Genomic DNA, 18,907 nt, shown 5'->3' with positions numbered 1-18,907 from the left:
AATTATATATATGTATATATGTATATATATATATATATCAGGGTGAAGATGATATATAAAGAATGAGAAAGTAACTCATTTTCAAGAGAAACACCCTGTGGTGAAAATATTTTGGAAATGCATGTGTGGCCATGGTTTCCTTGTTCCGTGATTTTGTTGCTGAAGGACAATGAAAAGGTGTCACCTGGAAACACCTCATTCTGCGTGTTTAAACTTAGCAACAGAATTTTCTGATCTGTTTAAACATTGTCCAAACGCAGTGGGTTTGAAATTCAACTGTTAACGATGTAGTGATGCGCCCTCTTCAGTTTAATTGGCAAAAGCCCCAGGTTGATTATCAGGGAAGATGAGTATTTATGAGCTGGATTTCAAAAAACAAGTAGTCAACTTGTATAATTGGTGAAGGAGATTGGAGGAGAATCCAGTCTTACCATAGCCAATGAATGATACCCTGCTTTCACTTAGATCTCTAATCTATGAGTTTTATATATATATAAAAATTTTTTTTAGTAAGCTCCATGCCCAACGTGGGGCTTGAACTCACAGCCCCTAGATCAAGAGGCATATGCTCTACCGACTGAGCCTGCCAGGTGCCCCTATATTTGTTTTCAATTTTTCAGTTATGACCGACCCTTGAAGTCAAGCCATTAAAACCAAACATAGTAATGAATTGTGCAACCATAACTTTGAAGAGATGTATTAAAAAGTTTTACAATGCCTTCCAAAAAGAGGAAATTTAATCAGTTGCTATCCTTTTGTCAAAAACAATTTTTGCTTTGTTTTTTTGTTGAAACCATACATGCAGGGAAAATGCAAATCAGGACCACAGCAAAATATCATTGTATATTAATTTGACATCTGTATATTAATTAAGACATCTGATAATACCGAGTATGGGAAAGAATGCGGCCCACAGTATTTCTTACTTTGGTGACAGAAATGTAAACTGGTGCCTCCACTTCGGCATAATCCCTTAAACAGTCACCTACAATCCAAAAATGTGTACATTCACTTAACCCCTGACGCTTTTTAGAAGGATCATAGATCATACCCACACGATTCAGAAAGACTGGGATACAACCCAAGTGCCCATTAACGGGAGGGAAGATGAATAAACTGCTATTTTCACACCATAGAATATTATACAGTCAGACGAATGACAGTGACAGCAATTTGGATGATTTTAGCAGTATTGTAAATGAGGGGAGATTCCTAGAAAGTTACATACCCTTTTTAAGTTCTTTAAAGATTAAAATTGTGTTGAAGATTACATGTAAGTGCAAAAGAGCTTGCTGAAAAGATAAAGCAAAGGCATGAGTAATGTAGGGTTTAGGTTGATGGCCATGAAATTGGAGAAGGGGGCCACATGAGAGAGATGCAGGTTATGGTTGTGCTCCCAGTTTTGGGTGGTGGGTTCCCTGGTATTTCCTATATCCTAAGAAGCCTGGGAACAAACAAGCAGCCAAACGTAAGCCAGCAATGGATCAGTAATGACCAAGTGCCATGTACCAAGCAAGGATTAATCCAATTGTGTGCACCTGAGCTGACAAAAATGCTATCTAAATGTTATATATAAACTCATGTACACACCTCGGTCAGTATAAAGGGTATCAGATAACTCCCATCCTTCTGACTGGGTAGGCTTCCCCAGAGGCAACCACTGTCCCGCTTATCCAGTATCCTCCTGAGACGTTCCAAGAGATACGATGAACATAAGCACAGACATATGTTTTCAAATGGCTTTCTGTATATGTGTAGCTACACGCACATCCCAAAGAAAAGTTTAAAAGTTGCTTTGGGAAAAAAAAAAAAAAAAAGGACAGGCTCTAAAATTTAACCTTGAGGCACTTGGTTGGTTCAGGGGGTACAGCCAGCGACTCTTGATCTCCAGGCAGTGAGTTCAACCCCCAGGTTGGGGGCAGAGATTACTTTTCTAAAAAGTCGTAAGTAAACACATGAATACATAAATATATAGATAAATAATTTAACCTTGAGTGACATCACCTGGTATTACACAACCATCCCTAAAATCCATTCACCATGTGAAAATCAGCGGGAAGTTGGAGAAAAACAGCTCAGTTTTTGAGAAATGCAAAAATCGTCTTCTCGCAGGCCCTGCCCTAGGATTTGCTAACGGTAACCCCACAAAAGGCGAGTGACAGGCGGCTGGTGAACCCCAAGGGGCCGCCCCGGCCACAGCGCCAGCTGTCCCCAGGGGTGCTGTTAAATACACGGACTCCCAGGCCTCCGCCCCCACGGATTCAGAGCCGAACCTGGGTTTTTTCTAGCAAGGGCCCCCACGTGATTCGCAGGTTTGGGCAAGTTTAGGGCATAGCCCCGCCTTAAGCAACTCCCCAATTTGTAGAAAGTAAACACCTGAGGGATGTAGGTGGCTTCCTACCTGTAGGAACTAAACACCTGAGGGATGTAGGATGTCGTTCACCTGGTGCAAGGAGGGGTCCCCCTCGGGTCTCATCAAGGTTCCAGCCAGTCTGAGCACGAACGCCAATTAGCTCAACCCACCCCTCCCCCCACGCCTCAGTCACCTGCTGGGCGGGCCCACGCCCCTGTTGGCCCAGAGGCTTCCCGCGCGTGTGGTCTTAGACCTGGAGCTCCGGAGTCACCGCGCGAGGGATGGGGTGGGGTTTGGGGACGCCGTATAGAAACAGACTACTGGGCTCTGCCGCCTGAAGCCAAAACTTTCAGAATCTGCATTTTTAACGGGCTCCTCAATAAAGTGGTTCATCTGCAGATGGCGATTCTCTGGCCTCATTTAAATTTTAAATGCGAAGATGCTGGAGGTCGTTCTTCTCAACCTTGGCTGCACATCAGAATAACCTGGGGAGCTTAAAAAAAAATACCAAAGCCCAGGTTTCCGCCCAGACTAATTAAGTCAGAATCTAAAAACACGGCCTGTGCCCGGCCTCGGCAGTGGTATCACCTGGGAGCTCGTTAGAAATACCGAAGCTCAGGCCCCACCCCAGACCCACTGAGTCAGAATCTGCATTTTAACGAGATCCCCAGTGATTCGAGCGCACATGAAAGTTGGAGGAGAGCTGTGCTTCTGAAATTTTAATGGGCAAACGAATCACCCGGGGATCTCGTTAAAATGCAGACATGGTTTCTCAAACTTTAATGTGCATGCGAATCACCTGGGGAGCTTGTTAAAATGCAGATTCTGATTCAGCGGGTCTGGGGTGGAGCCCGAGAGTCTGCATTTCTAACGAGCTCTCAGGTGGTGCGGACTGCCGGGGCGCGGACCACGCTTACCCGGGACCCCCAAGGTCTTGGCTCCGAGCCAATCAGCCGTCAGGGTTCTTGATAAATCGCCCTGCTCGGCTGAGGAGCAGAATTGTCAGGACATGCGCGCTCCAGCCGGGGGAGCGGGGGGGTAATTTCCGAACTCCGGGAAGCGGTTGTGGGAGGCAGGCCACTCGCAGCGACTCGCCGGGGGCCGCGCTCCTCTCGCCATGTCGCGGCGCAAGCAGGCCAAGCCTCAGCACCTCAACTCCAAGGAGCCGCAGCCCGAGCGCCGGGAGTTCGCCGAGGCTGGCCCCAGGGTGGCGGCGGTGCCGGGTGAGTAGTGCTGCGGATGCCCCGCCTCGGGGCTGCCGGCAGTTTCTCGGATGGTCCCGGGACCCGCGCGGGTGCGGGGCTCCGGGCGTGGAAGGGCGGGGGAAGCCTCCAGCCCGAGTGCTGGGGCTGGGACCTCGGCGCCCTGGCCCTGCGCCTTTGCAAGTTACACCTCCTTGTAAATTCTTCGGGTAAACTATGCCGCTCCCCCCAAGCGCTAGTAAATCGCGGTTCCTCTCCCAGATACGCTGGGAGGATGCTCCAAGACCCTTTCTAAGGGCCCTCTTCGGGGCGCGCCGGCGCCCGGGTCCCCGATCTCCTTGGTGGTGGCCTGGTGGGGCGTGCCTGGAAAGTGGGTGTTCTGAGACCCGCGTCCGGGGTTGGGGGGGATGTCTGAGTTTCTGCCCGGCCCTGGAGCTAGGCGCTGGGGAGGGCAATAGCGATGAATGTGCAGACAGAATTCTGGTCTTTCTCGAGTTTATGGTTGAGTGGGGTCGAGAAAGACAGCCCTCGAGACAGAACCCGGAGGCGTAAGGTGTGTTAGGTGTGAGCGGCGGAGGCAAACTCACGAAGCTGAGAAGGGAGAGATGTGGTGAGGGGGAGGGGTACTTCAAATGCGTTGTCCAGGGAGGGCCTCGCGGAGGTGGGCATCATCGAGTAAAAACCTTAAGGTTGTGAGGGAGAGGCTTGAAGGTGCCTGGGGGGGGGGTGTCACATGAGGTCCGACGGATGATGGGGCACCTAAGGGCTCCAGTAAGGACTTTCCCTTTTACTTGAAATAAGGCTATGGAGGGAGGGGTGTGTTGAGCAAAACAGTGCCATGATCGGACTTTGCGGGTTGACCTGGCCTACAAGTGGCTGGTGGAGGGGCTCCGGGTGACGCGCAGAGGCCCTCGACTACCCTAAGTCCTCAGGGCAGTATTTCTCACCCTGCGGTCAGTGGAGCCTCGGTTTCTGAAGAGACTGCAGGTGGGCAGCTTTGCGAACTCGCTGAATTCCTCAGTCTACCCTTAGGCACCGCCCCCATTGGAATCTCTGGGGCGAGGTGGGGTTGGAGAATCTGCATCTCTAAGGCACTTCCCTTCTGACTATCTTGCCCTCAGATTAAGATAACCTAAATTCCCACTCGATCTCCTCTCCACCCCCCCCATCCCCCCGCAGTTAACTGATAATCTCCTAGTTCTGAGTGAACTTTTTTCTCCTCCTCCCCTAAGTTCTTTCGGCCCAGAAAGGGAGCAGGGGGATCTCGGGGGGGCTCTGTGAGTAAGCCTCAGACTTCCAGCAGTGCAGGTCGGTCCGGTGGGCTTTGATGACCACACACCCAAGGAGGTAGTGGAGGGGAGAAGTGTAATGAAACTACTTAGGAAATAATAGTACCTAAAACTAAAATTTGGCTGGATGGAACTACCATTAACCAAAAGACCATAACTACCTTTGTGCCTAAGGACTATAATGGACACAGGCTGCAACGGGAGGGGGGGGGCGGCAGCGGGCAGGGCCCCTGCTGATCCTCCATAAAAGAGGAACTGGAGAGTATTATTGGGGGTGTTGAATCTTGGGGGGAAGCAGTTCTACAAGACAATAACCTGAGTGACCCCTGGCTGTTGCTCAGTGCCTTGGCTCCTTTTGTTCTTGCGTACACTGCTGTGAAGACGCCTCCTGGAGACGCCCTGTTTAGAAGGCTTAGGGTGTGCTGCATTGTGAGGTATTTGGGGTGCCCCCTGTGGGAGCAGGGCACAATCAGAATTAAGCACCAGCCACCCTGTAGAGAAAAAGCAACCTTCCAACTGATGTGGGTTTTCCCTCTGCATTTTAGGTCTGTCCAGCTGAACAAAGGCCCACCTCCTTTTTTGAGGTTTGTTTAGGCTTCCCCACACACACACCCCAAAGTGAGCAGGGGTGGGCCACCGTTAATTTGCAAATGGCTTTGCAACTGACGTAGGTTTTGGAAGAAATAAAATGGAGCAGGTCAATTCATAAACTTCAGTTTAAAAAAAACAAAACAAAACAGGGTAACCTTAGAAAAGGAACAGTGGTTTTTCATAGGGTAAAAATGTCCACTGTACTAAACTAGATTCTATCATGTGGCCCACCCCCACTTTCATACTAGAAGGGTCTATGCCCTAGCTGTACAGTTTTCAGGAGAGCGTGGGCTTCCAGACTGGCCTGGTTTCCTGGGTGTTTAAAAGTAAAGAAGTCTCTCTTTGGGAGGCCCTTCATGCCACTCCGCATTCTACTTGGATGACCCTTTCTGGCATTGGATAGTTTTAAGATTTTTGAAAGTGAGAGCGAGAGCGAGCGCGAGCCGTGGGTAGTGGGAGAGGGAGAAGCAGACTCCCGGCTGAGCAGGGAGCCCGCCATGAGCCTGGATCCCAGGACCCTGAGATCATGACCTGAGCTGAAGGCAGACGCTTAACCGACTGAGCCACCCAGGCACCCCTGGATAGCTTTTTTTATGGCTTTAACCCATCAGTCTCTTCTGCCGGTTTCCAAGTTTTCATGGCACAATGCATTTCCCTCCATTGCAGAATCTGGTGGCTCACAGGTACCCATCAATGAACAAAATCAATGTTCATATAGTGTTGACTTATGTACCAGGTCCTCTTACATATACTAAAGGAATTAATCTTCACCTAAACCTAGGAGAGAAGGGCCATGATCCCCATTTTAGGTGTGGAAATTGAGGTACAGGGAAGTTGAGAAACTTCTCCGGGGTCACACATCTAATAAATGATAGAACTGAAATTTGAAACTTAGCAGCTGGCTTTCCAGTCCGTTCCCCAAGCCACTGTGCCTTAAAACCTCTCACTTAGATTTCACTTTTCAATCTTTCTTGGTTTCTCTGGGATTAAAAATCCTCAAGAGCTGAATGGTTTTCTTTAATACAGATTGCTAAGGTAATGCAAGGTTTGGGGTTTTCCTCTGAGGGGCACAGTGATGGGCTTCGTTCAGATCTGGCCAGTGTGGGTTCTGATCAGCTGAAAACTTCTAGCCCTGCAGCTTTCAGCATCTCTGCACCAGTTCCCCTTCCCACAGAGCAGTTTTCAAAAGTGTGGTTGCCAGATGAGCGTCAGTGGGCACTTGTTAGAAATGAAAAAATGACCAGCTCTACTCCACATCTGCTGAATCAGGAACTCTCTAAAGGAGGAGCCCAAGCCACCTGAGCCTTAACAAGCCCTCCATGTAGTCCTGATGTACCTGTTGGAGAAGCAGTGCCTTGGCAGTGGGCTACTCCTGTTTTTAATGTGCGTAGGAATCACCTGGGGATCTTGTTAAAGTGCTGATTGATTCTGTTGGCTGGGACCTAAGGTTCTGCATTTCTAACAAGCTTCCCCATTATGCTGATGTTAGAGCTCTGGGGACCACCCTTCAAGTAGCAAGGGCTTGGAGTATATGATGGAATCATGGGGCAGGGCTTCCGAAATGTAGGTTCCTGGGATCTACCCTTAACCACCCTCACCCCAAGTTATCTGGGGTGAGCACTGGGAAGCTACATTGAAAACCCACAACTGAAGTGACTCGGATACAGGTGTGGGGGCTCTCCTGTATGTTTAGCAACATCCCTGGCCTCTACTTGCTAGATGCCCACATGGTCACCTATATACGTGTGTACATATGACCATCAAAAATGTCCCCAAGCATTCCCAAATGTCCTCTGGGGGCAAAATGACCCTTAGTGGAGAGCCACAAGATTAGCTCACTTGTTCTAGACCCTGTTAAGGGGCTTTGAGCACCACCACTATTCAGATGGGACCTCTGCAATCCTTTATTCCTGAATCGTGTTTACAAGGCACAGGCTGGGTGATGTCCTGAGAATTTACATTGTTCTCTTAACCCTGCAGCTCTGCGGCAGGTCCGTGATCCCTTTTTCAAAGGAGTAAACTGAGGTTCAGAAAGGTTCCGTTTCAGTTAGCAAGTAACTAAGCAAGCCCTGTGCCTAAGAGCTGAAGCCCACACCAAGTTCACTAGCTTCTCATGGTAAGAGGTTTACCTTGACAAACCTCTCACTGAAAATGGAATCCACCTTCTCTACGTGGAGCAGAAAAGGTCCCAGCCTTTGGCTTCTAATTTATATACTAGTCAGTATCTTTATTTATTTTTAACTTCAGACATTGACAGCACCTCTTTATTCCCTGGATTTAAATCTGTTTGGAAAGAAATCACTTTATAATCTTGCAGGAACGCTTGGGTTTTTACAGAAATTTTTAAACCTCCATATTAGATTGAACCACATGAAACTATCTGACCATGTTGGCCCACAAAAACGTCAATTGCACATGATTCTACCATAGTAAAGAACATGATGCCACGAACTCCCATGTACCTGGGGCTGGGCTTCAACAATTAATGACGCATGGCTGGGCTTGTTTCTTCTGTCCCGCTATTCCCCTGTCCTGGATTATCCCATATCTAAACAACTTGTAAATATCCATCCCTAAACTAGTAGAATGCTCTTTAAAAACTCTTAATTTCATCTTCACACACACACCCCAAAAGAAAAAAACCACTTTAGTGTTCATGCTTGTCCTGGTCTTAAATGGCTCTTACAATATGTTTAAATCAGGATCCAAGTAACCTCCTGATACCACAAGTCCTCCTTTCAAGTCGTTGGTTTTTTCCCCCCTCCATCTTTAAGTGATTTGCTGAAACAGTGTTATTTTGTCCAGGAGATCAGTGGTGCTTGAAGTGTGGTCGGTCTCCTGAATGGAGACAAAACAAATTCAGAAATCGAGTAAGCTTTGAAAAATAGCTTGACATTGCTGGACCAGCCTTCTGCCATCCCTAATGTTGGGCCTTTTGTTGTTGTTGTTGTATTTCACTAGTAATTTGTGTTATATTTTATAAAAGTAGCAGCCTGTGATGGATCCGAAAATGTTTTACAAGCTAAGTTTTCACCAGGTCGTTCGAGAAGCCCGGTTGCAACGTTTTGCAGCCTGGATCTTGCCAGTTGTGTCTGTCCTGTTTCCATGTTCCTTGTCCTCTGTATTTTCTGGAAGTTGGTAGTTCAAGAAAGGACTTCTGTAAGGCTGGGGTGTACGCGGCTTTCCATTTTTAATGATTTTTTTTTTTTTTTTTTTTTTTTTTTTTGGAGAGGTGATGAAGGGAAGTAAAACAATCCTGCTTATAAGACTTACTGTGGTGGTTTTTGAGAAATTAACACTTTCTGTCTCCATTTCAGCTTCAGAATTAGAAGATAATGTTCCCAAACCAACGTGTCCCTCCACGGGCAGCAGTGACGACCAGAAAGCCCCCGCCTTGGCGCTTCCCTCAGAGTCCAAGGAACAAACGGTGACGCTCGGAGAAAGGACCTTCAACTGTTGCTATCCAGGTGAAACATGAACTTGAACGCGCGGAGCCCCTTCTCCGTGCGGGGCGCTGGCGGGCGAGCTCCGCCTCCTTCACCTGCTGAGTCCGTGCCCTGCTCCGCGCAGCCACCGCGCAGGCGCATTCGGTGCGTTCTAAGCCGCCGGTGGCGTCAGACTCGGCGCGACTTCCCAGAACCTCGGGTGTATAGTAGCTTCCTTCTTGAGGCTCTATTCTAAGAAAAGCTGGATTTTTTTTCTACTAGGTTGCCACTTCAAAACTGTTCACGGCATGAAAGATTTGGACCGCCATCTGAGAATCCACACAGGTAGGTGTCCATTTGTTCGCACCGTTAATGTTGAAGGAAGTGGGTAGGAGTTTAAGCGCTGGCATATAGTGGTAGGCAGGACAGAGATGGTCTCTGCCTCACGAAATGGTCTGGTGGGGTGGGCCGGGACCTAAACAGCGGCTGGGGGGTGCGTCCTGGGAGAACTGGTTGTAGGAGATCGGACTGTTCCTGAAAGGCTTTCTGCTTAAACTCTGAGATGGCTAAGTAACCAGACAAGACAAGGAACATTCCAGCAGAGGGAACAGCAGGTGCAAAGGCTTGGGAGGTGTGAGCTAGTTGGAGACGTTGGTGAGGACGGGCTACAAAGAGGCCTCATGGCCCTAGTAAACCTCAGATAAGGTCGTGGACGCCTGGGTGGCTCCGTCGTTTAAGCGCCTGCCTTCGGTTCAGGTCATGATCCCAGGGTCCTGGGATCCAGCCCCACGTCAGGCTCCCCGCTCAGCGGGGAGTCTGCTTCTCCCTTTCCCTTCGCCTTCTCTCCCCTCTGTGCGCACACACGCGCGTCTCCCTCAAATCTTTAAAAAGAGTAATAAGGTTGCTTCTTAACGGTTCCTTCTTGAGAGCAGCCAGCTACTGAGAATATGGAGAAATAAGAGATGCTGGAGCAAAGGAATTTCTATGATCTATACTCAGGGTCTGCACACTATGGCCTGTGAAGCTCATTTGTCATCTGTGGCTGCTTCGGCCCCTACAGTGGCATTAGTGAGTCGTTGCCAGAAAAACTGCACAATGCACAAAGCTAAAGGCATTTACTATCTGGCTCTTCACAAAAACTTTGCCCACTTTTTGGTCTCTGGTGTAGACCCCGTAGGAGCCTGTGGAAGTTAAGATAGTGGTCTGTGGGGCGCCTGGCTGGCTTAGGAGAGCGTGCAACCATTGATCTGGGGGCTGTGAGTTTGGACCCTACACTGGGTGTAGAGAGGACTAAAACTTTAAAAAATTAAGGGATACCTGGGTAACTCGGTTAAGTGTCTGCCTTCAGCTCAGGTCGTGATCTCGGGGTCCTGGGATTGATCCCCGTGTGGAGCCCTGTACTCAGCGGGGAGTCTGCTTCTCCCTCTCCCTCTGCCCTACCCCCTGCTCATGTGTGCTCACATGTGCACACTTTGTAAAAAAAAAAAAAAAAAATTTAGGACCGCCTGCATGGCTCAGTCGGTTAAGTGTCTGCCTTCGGTTCAGGTCATGATCCCCATGTTGGACTGTCTGCTCAGTGGGAGCCTGCAGCTTCCCCTGCTTGTATACTCTCTCTGTCAAATCTTTAAAAATTAAAAAGCTATTGGTCTGTTGGCTCTTACAGAAACCAAACCAAGTGGCTTAAACATAATCAAGTTCCTCTCAAGTACAACTGAAGGAGTACTCTACAGCTGGTAGAATGGCTCTGTCATCCTTAAATTAAAGCTTCATCTCCAGGTACAAGGCAACTGCTCTGTTAACTAGTGGAAAGCAGAAGCAGGGGAGGGGCTCACAACATCCCTCCCTTGGTCCATGCCCCGCTCCACCCCCCAGCAGCATCCCTGGTGACTAGTGGGATATGAGCCACCTCAGGCATCAGGGGGCACTGGGTAGTGGCTTCTAGAAACCACAAAACTCGGGAGCTCCATTAGGAGGACCACTTTCTGGGCAATTAGTAGTCTCTGCTAAAAATGGGCATCGTGCTGTGCAAATAAGAGAAGGGTCCTCTTTGCCAGGAAAGGTCATGAAAGGCCTCTTAGTGAAGGGATTGTTGATCCTGTCCTTGAAAGGACCGGGCTACCAGGATGAGGTCAGCAGGAGCATGCAGATTGCAGAAGCCATCTGAACAAAGGAAACCCCGCCAACCATGACTGGTTAAGGCAACTTCAAAGCTGGTTGGTCGCTTGAGCAGTCTCTCTGCCGGGGTGGTACTATTGCTACCTTGTGGGTGGGGCTAGAGGTGCCTCTAAATTCCTAGGATACACAGGTCAGTCCCTATGACAAAGAATTCCCAGACCCCCAAATGTGAACAGTGCCAAGGTGGACCTAGAAAGATAGGCAGGGGTTGGATTAATGTTCTATTGGAATAATAGAGAGCATGATGGGGATGCAGAGAGTAGGTAAGGCCCTGTCCCTGGTGGGGTTCAGACTTAGTGATACAGAAGGGCAGACAGATGGCTTCTCTAGCAGATATTTTGGCTATTTCTGTGTCCAAGGCGAATGCTGTAGTTCTCTGAATATCTTAACTGTTGTAAAAGAGAGGGGTCTGGGGGATTTACATCATCTCTCCCTCAAGACATGACCCAGAAACAGGATCCCTTATGATTAATAGTGAGACCCAACTGATGGTGGCTTAAAACCAAGATATTTCTGTGTTAAAATAGTCCAAGTTAGGTATGGTAGACAGCCCCGTGGTTTCGGGGACTCAGACTCCTATGTTGCTGCTTTGACATCCCAAGTGTGTAGACCATGTTGGTGTGGTCTGAGCTGGCTTACTGCCTCCACCCCCCGATTTAAGGTATATAGTAGAAGTTACCCATCACTTGGGTTCATGCCTGTTAGGCCAGAACATAGTCACATGGCCCTTCCAGGCTATGGAAATGAAGGCTGGGAGAAAAGTCTTGACTCTGGCCACGTTCCCAGCTTATAGAGCAAGGGTTCTACTTACAAGAAAAAGAACTGACGTGTGGGCTGAGGGGCATTCCTGAGCAAGCTGGGAGAGGCGGGGAGGGCGCTACGTGCAGGTGATCTTTTAAAGGGTAGGCTGGACCTTTGCCGAATGGATACAACCGTGGTTCTCAAAACACTGTTGTGATCCTTTTACATCTAAAAATTAAAGCTCTCCCCCACCCCCAAGTTTGTTTGATCTATAGTTACTGCAGTAAAATAAAACCAAATTTAAAATATGTATCCACTTAAAAATAACAGCCAGAGTGGCTGGCTAGCTCGGGGCAGGAGAACATGCAACTGTTAATCTCGGGATCGTGAGTTTGAGCCCCACATTGGGTGGAGAGATTACTCAGAATTTAAAAACAAAAACAAAAAAACCCTGTAAGCTCCTTATAGCAATACTTTTATGAGAAGTAACTATTTTCCCCAAAAAAATGTGACCAGTGGTATTATCTGTACCTTTGTAAATCTCAAGTTGGCAGGATACTCACACCTGCATATAATCCATTGCTGTGTTTTGAAGGATCTGAAGAAAAATCTGGTGCCTCACCTGTGGTCCGAAATGGAATATTCTGTTGATAGCGTTTTCAGATAATCTTTAATATTCTACCAAAACACAACAGAGGGAAGTTTCTTCAACTTTTTTCAAGATAGAGCGCGCGAGTGGTGGGAGGGGCAGAGGGAGAGAGAATCTTCACACAGAGCAGGACTCGATCCCGTGACTCATGAGAAAATGACCTGAGCTGAAACCAAGAATCGGATGCTTAATGGACTGAGCTACCCAGGTGCCCCAAGGGTAGTTTCTTAAGGATCAGTTGATGTATAGAATCTGGAGCCATATCCATAAACTTTTCAAACCAATAAAACCCATTGTTCTGTTTACTTTTTGAATGGCTCGTACCTGTGCTTGATTTTTCTTGACCTGTCCTACATTGGCCACTTGGAAAATACTGGTTTACCAACTTATATAATCCTTCCAAACATTGACCCATTTTATAATAGAAAAAAAAAATCAGTTGTTAATATTCGCAATCTCTCCAGAAAAATCTAAATACCAGGAAACTGCATGCCCAGGGTAGGGGATAGATGTTCCGAAATCCTAACTTTGGGGTTAGAGCTGGGATGTTAACCACTGCAACATTGTCGGTGATCATCCTTGGAATGACAGGCTCACATAGTTCATTCTGAAGAAAATATTCACCAAATCCCAAATTTGAAAAAGCCACAGTGGGTCTGTTCTTTCAAGTGAAACTGACATCTGCCCCCTCGAAATGCTGCTTCCCGCCCCCCCCCCACACACACACACACAATGGCTTGTTCTCAAGACTCTGTACTTTGGTCTGCCTTCTTATTTCATTACACGGTGTTAAAAAGGCTTTGGGGGAGAGACTTAATATAGGTAATAGGTTTTGCTGCTGGAAAGCCTATTCCTAAGGGAAACTGGCTCTGGGTTCACTGGGAGGGCCCGGCCGGGAAGAATCCCGTTCTGCTGCGGGAGCTGGTGATCCGAGTCAGGCACCTGCAGCTCTGTCCAGGTGCCCCCATAGCAGGTGAATGGCAACAATGAAAAAGGACAAGTCCCATCTTCGTAGTAGGATGAAGATAACTTCTGACAGCAGACTCGACAGGAGGAGACTCCGGGACCCCCAGGCGCTCACAGACTGCGCTTTGAGACCGTGGAGGTGGAGTCTGACAGGCTAATGCAGGGAGTGAGGCGGGGCGGACGCTCAGAGGGAGCCCCTGTGTGCACAGAATGGGGGCTTGCTGTGGGCTTATTTGGGGGAGAGTAGGTTAGAAAGCTGGGTGTGCTGACATTAGAGACCTCTTGGAAAGCAAGGCCTTGATTTTGGGTTTTGGGGGTTTTTTTGTTTTTGTTTTTTGTTTTTTTACCTCTAAAGTTCCATTTCTTCTACCCCAAATGCCAGGATCCTGGATGAAAATTTTTAATCAAAAATAGTTGAATTGTAAATGTTTAAGATGCTCATGCAACATTTATTTAGCTTAGTAAAGGAGGTTGACTTATAGTATTGCTATTTTTTTTATCCTATTTCCTCACGTAGCACTGGAATCCGGGTTAATTGGTCACAAAGTGAGTGGGGGTGGGGGCCGTTTTTTCTTTCCCTGTGCCGTAGACAGTAAAGTGAATGTGGAAACCCTGTTCCTGGAAGACTTGATAGAGCATACCCACAATGCTCTCTGCTTCTGACTTTTTCAGCGGATGGAGAGAGTGTAGATTAGGCTGTGAGGACAGTGTCCATCTCTGGGACAAATAAACACAGCTCAGTTCCTCCCAGTGTCCCCCAGAGTCAGTCACCACTCTGCACCTTGGGCAGCCTTCTGTCTGGACCTGGCCGGTGGAACGGCCTCTGGCTGGAACATGCCAGAAAAGGCGGTCTTGACTTTTTTTTTTTTTCCCTGCCGTGGACTTCTGGCAATTTTGTGAACCTTATGGACCCTTCCCAGAATGTTTTTAAATTAAATCCCATTAAACTATATTTCAGTACAAGTTCTATCAGTGTTAAACGTGTGGTATTTTAATACATACACCCCTGCTACCTTCAGTATGGTAAACACCAGCTGTGTCAGCCTCACCTGGGAGCTTGAGAAACCCCGAATCTGGGGTGCCTGGGTAGCCCTGTTGTTAAGCATCTGCCTTCGGCTCAGGTCATGATCCCAGGGTCCTAGGATCGAGCCCCGCATTGGGCCCCCTGCTCAGCGGGGAGCCTGCTTCTTCCTCTCCCACTCCCCCTGCTTGTGTTCCCTCTCTCACTGTCTCAAATAAAATCTTTAAAAAACAAAAAAACAAAACCCCGAATCTCCGGGCCAACCCAGATGCACGGACACAAACTACACTTTACTCTCTCTGTAAGTTTGACTTGAGAAATGGGAAATGTTGGTCAAAGGGTCCAGTTCTAAGACGAGTGAGTTCTAGGAAGCTGATGTACAGTGTGGCGATTGTTAGCAACTTTCAAGTCTGTACTACTAACAGTAGATCTTCAATGTTCTCACCACAAAGACAGTAAATATCGAAGGTGAAGGAGGTATTAACTAACCTTATGGTGGTAATCCTTTCTCAGCATATACTTGTATGAAATCATCACACACCTTAATGTCACATCCATTATATCCCAAAGCTGGGGGGAAAACCCACTTTAATGAGCCCTTCCTCAGCCCCCAGATGATTGGTAGGTGCAGCAGGAACACTAAGAAAACCCGGAGTTGAGCGTTAGCAGACCAGCTACTACCTCTTAATTGTGAAGTAGTGATGAGCGTCAGTAATCCCTCAGAGCTGCGGCAAGTGTGACATGGTATGAACACTGCTCCTGTCTCTTGGCCAGGATCTCCGTTACCATTATTGGGTTTGTTGATTACGTAATGGGTAGAAATGCTGAATTCCAGTTAGAGGTAGTAGAAATAAAAACCTAATTGTTATATGAGGTCTTGTACCCCCTAAATCTTATCCACAAGCCCTAAATTAACCCTCTGATTTGGGGGGGGGGGGCTGCGTGTGTGCATGCCTGGGTGGCTCAGCTAGTTAAGCGTCTGCCTTGAGCTCAGGTGATGATCCCAGGCTCCTGGGATCGAGCCCCACATGGGGCTCCCTGCTCAGTGGGGAGCCTGCTTCTCCCTCTCCTTCTGCCTGCCGCTTCCCCTGCTTTTGTGCCCGCACGCTCACTCTGTCAAATAAAAAAATTTGAAAAACTCTGATCTGGAATGTTACAGGTCATCTGGGCAAGAGAAATGTGGTAAACCACACAGTGGCTCTTTAAAGCATCTGCCTGAGAGTGATCCCTTCGTTTCTATCCCAACTCATTGGGCAGAAAAAGGCATGTGCCCAAGCCTATGGTCTGTGGGACTAGGAGGCAGAATTTTCCTGGGAAAGGGACCACTAGTGAATAATTGAACAGTGCATAGTTCACCTTGGGGTTCGTCTCTGACTTAGCAACTTTGTCACTGATCGGTTTTCTCCTGGTTCAGACTTTGTAATGTGGTATCTTCCTAGACCATTATCCGTGTTATCAAGTCTTATTTGGTTGGGGGTAAGGTTCTACTTAAGCCATGATGGACTTAATCTGAGGTCCCCTTTTTCTTTTCCAGTGTCTGTTGGAATGGTTCTCAACCAGGTAGTCACAGCCTCCAGCAAAGGATTACTTGGCCAAAAAGGCAATGACGCTGAGCTCCAGGACCCTGGGGTATTGGTATCTTGAGCAAACCTCCCTTCTTGACCGTATTTTGTTTATATGGATTAACTGCTGTGTATCTTGATTTTTCTAGTTCGTTGAATCGCATAGTTCACTTCCAGCCGTTTGTTAGAAATTAAGTCTACAAACATCCTTTTGAAAGCAGGGTGAGGCTATAGGTTTTGACACACAGAGCTTTCCCTGTCCATCTCTAGGGAGTTTGTAATCTGATTTTGGTTCTTAAACAAAAATTGTCTTAAAATATCCCCTGACTTTTGAAAAACCTTTTGGGAAACCGTGTCAGATTCGTAAGTTTAAGTCACATCTATTTGGTTTTATCTTTTCGGTATGAATTCTTTTAGTGGCTTTCACCAGGATTTCTGTTTTGCCCCATATTTGATACTCCTAGCATTTTCCTGAAATATTTATGTACCTTAGGGGCTTTAAGCTGATTTTTAAAATGTGTTAAAACTTAACAGGGAAACTTAATCTGTTTTTACTTATACATAGTTTGACTTTTACTTGTGTTCTATTGTCTTCCTGTATGGTTCTCTTGTGGTTTGGAAGCAATACTTCCCATTTTACTATATCCCACAGCTTATCCACTTCCTTTTTTGTGATGTACACAGTTCAAGTGTGATGCTCTGAGTCATCAGCTGGCTTTATTTTCTCTAACCACTGCATGCTATTAAGTATAGAACTCGATTTAAATAGTTTCTATAGAACTTTGCAGACACCACTCCCCTTGTCTGAGGAATTACACACTGATCTGAGCATTTCTTTCTGAAAGTTGTAAGAGCTCCTTCTTGGGCTTCTGAAACTGTATCACTCTGCCTCCAGATAAGCCATTTAAGACCTGGAGCTGTTGGTAGTGTTGAGAAATAACTATTTTCTCCGCTCCGTCCTGGACCATCTAGACCTGGCTTTCATGTCTTGTCCTTTCCCTCTTGTCCTTTCAGACAGCCTTCTGGGGGATTCTTCAACTCCATATTCAAAGTCCTCTTCTGACATCCTTTCTGCTTGTCACCTTGGAGTCTGGAGAGTCCCCAGGAGAATTGGAATTATGGCAATTGTTTGCTTTTAGAACCTCAACTTCTTGAGTTGGGTGTGTCTTCCTGGGTCTAGCTTTCCCCCAAGCATTTGGTTATTGGGTAGATTTTTTTATTTGTAAGCGATCAGTCTGGAGTGGTTGTAGGGGAGGAAATGGAGCACTAGAGGAAATGCTCTGGCCTTGGGGTTCTGTTCTCTAGAGTTCTCTAGAGTATCTCTAACTACGTGAGGTTTTATGCACTGTTTCTGTGGTGTAAGACCCTCATTTTCTGACAGCCCGGGGTAGACACCATTGCTGCTATAGTTTGGTACAAGTAAGGGAGGAGTCAACCTGGCCATTCTCTGTGAGCCGTGAAGGCTGTTCCCAGATCTCTACACTTGATCTTGAATGCTTCTGTAACCACTCCCTTTTCCCGAAACAGGGTTTGGCCTCTGATTTTCTCCTTCAACCTAATCTTACCTGTTCCTTAGGATTCTTTAAAATTTGTGAGCCATGCATGACTAGCACACCTTCTCATTTCCCAACGTGCTGAACCATGTACGTCAGTATCTTCCTGTCGGGACATCTGGACAGAAGGACGAGGCAGACCCCCATGCCCAGGCTCCCATCTGGGTCAGCTCTCTTTGCAGTCACCTTCACAGAGAAACCCTTAAAACCTTGAATCTTCCTTATGTGTTTGAAGGAGACAAGCCCCACAAGTGTGAGTTCTGTGATAAGTGCTTCAGCCGGAAGGACAACCTGACCATGCACATGCGTTGTCACACCAGCGTGAAGCCCCACAAGTGTCACTTGTGTGACTACGCCGCCGTGGACAGCAGCAGCCTCAAGAAGCACCTCCGCATCCACTCGGACGAGCGGCCCTACAAGTGCCAGCTCTGCCCCTACGCCAGCCGCAACTCCAGCCAGCTCACCGTGCACCTGCGCTCGCACACAGGTAGGTCCCTGGCCTGGGAACCCGTGCCTGCCTTGTTGTCCAGTTTCGTAACTTCATCGCGCGCGAACACAAGCGACCAAGATGACTTGGTGGCTGAAAGGAAAGGAATTTCTGTGTTTTCCACCAAGATGGCAATTTTCAGTAAAACCTGAAAGTCTGACAGCTGGGTTTTCCGACTTGGCGACATAGGCCGCAGCTGGGGATGAGTTCCCCATACAGCAGTGAAGCAAAGGATGTCTCTCGAAAGTCTTGATGGATAAACTAGGTGTTTCAGTCACTTCACATAAACCGATCACATGGCTAAATTCAGAAACGTAGCAAAATTAGTTGACCGGAACTGCAAATCATAGACTTCTAGTGCTAGAAATTAGACTTTGCAGAGAGCTTTATCTTCCCTTTGTGAGACCCCACTGAATAGCAATAGATAGAATCAACCAATTCATCATGGCACAGAAAAATGGGAATTGGGGGGCTCACAAGGAGGCTCAGAAAATGAGGCTTTTCAATGAATTCATAGAAGATGGTAAGCGGATGGAATATGCTGACATCTGAAACTGTTTAAAAAAAAAAAAAAACTCTTCCAGCAGACAAATGGCTCCCAACTCTGTGGCTGCCTCTCAGTCTTTCTAACCAATGTCTTACTGCCCTGAGAGCTCTGGACTTGGAACTGGCATGTAGACAGCCGAGGCCACAGAGCTCAGAGGAGAAGCTAAAGCCTATTGGCAACATGGCCCACACTGCCCAATTGCAGGTAAAAACCCATGGCCACCTATATCTAATCCTTAAACCAGTCTGTTCTTCCTAAATCTAAATGTCAACTATGGATTATGAGTCATTGGCAGGAAATGAGTGATCTAAAATGCCCCAAGTCTAACAAATCCTGGAGTTAACAG

At 47.4% G+C, this 18,907-nt stretch overlaps 1 protein-coding gene across 1 annotated transcript in view; it reads left to right on the top strand.

Moving 5' to 3' along the window:
• The window catches only part of ZFP64 (ZFP64 zinc finger protein), an 82,246-nt gene that overhangs the window by 59,589 nt on the left and 3,750 nt on the right, over positions 1 to 18,907 (top strand). The window contains exons 6-8 of the mRNA XM_040638487.1: positions 8,753 to 8,902; positions 9,143 to 9,205; positions 17,763 to 18,014. Of these exons, the coding sequence (XP_040494421.1) occupies positions 8,753 to 8,902; positions 9,143 to 9,205; positions 17,763 to 18,014 (465 nt within the window). The remainder of the gene's footprint in view (positions 1 to 8,752; positions 8,903 to 9,142; positions 9,206 to 17,762; positions 18,015 to 18,907) is intronic.

The sequence above is a fragment of the Ursus maritimus genome, unplaced genomic scaffold (genome assembly GCF_017311325.1).
Source record: "Ursus maritimus isolate PB19 unplaced genomic scaffold, ASM1731132v1 scaffold_22, whole genome shotgun sequence".
In the NCBI taxonomy this organism is placed as follows: Eukaryota; Metazoa; Chordata; class Mammalia; order Carnivora; family Ursidae; genus Ursus; species Ursus maritimus.
This window is presented reverse-complemented; position numbering and strand designations above follow the sequence as displayed.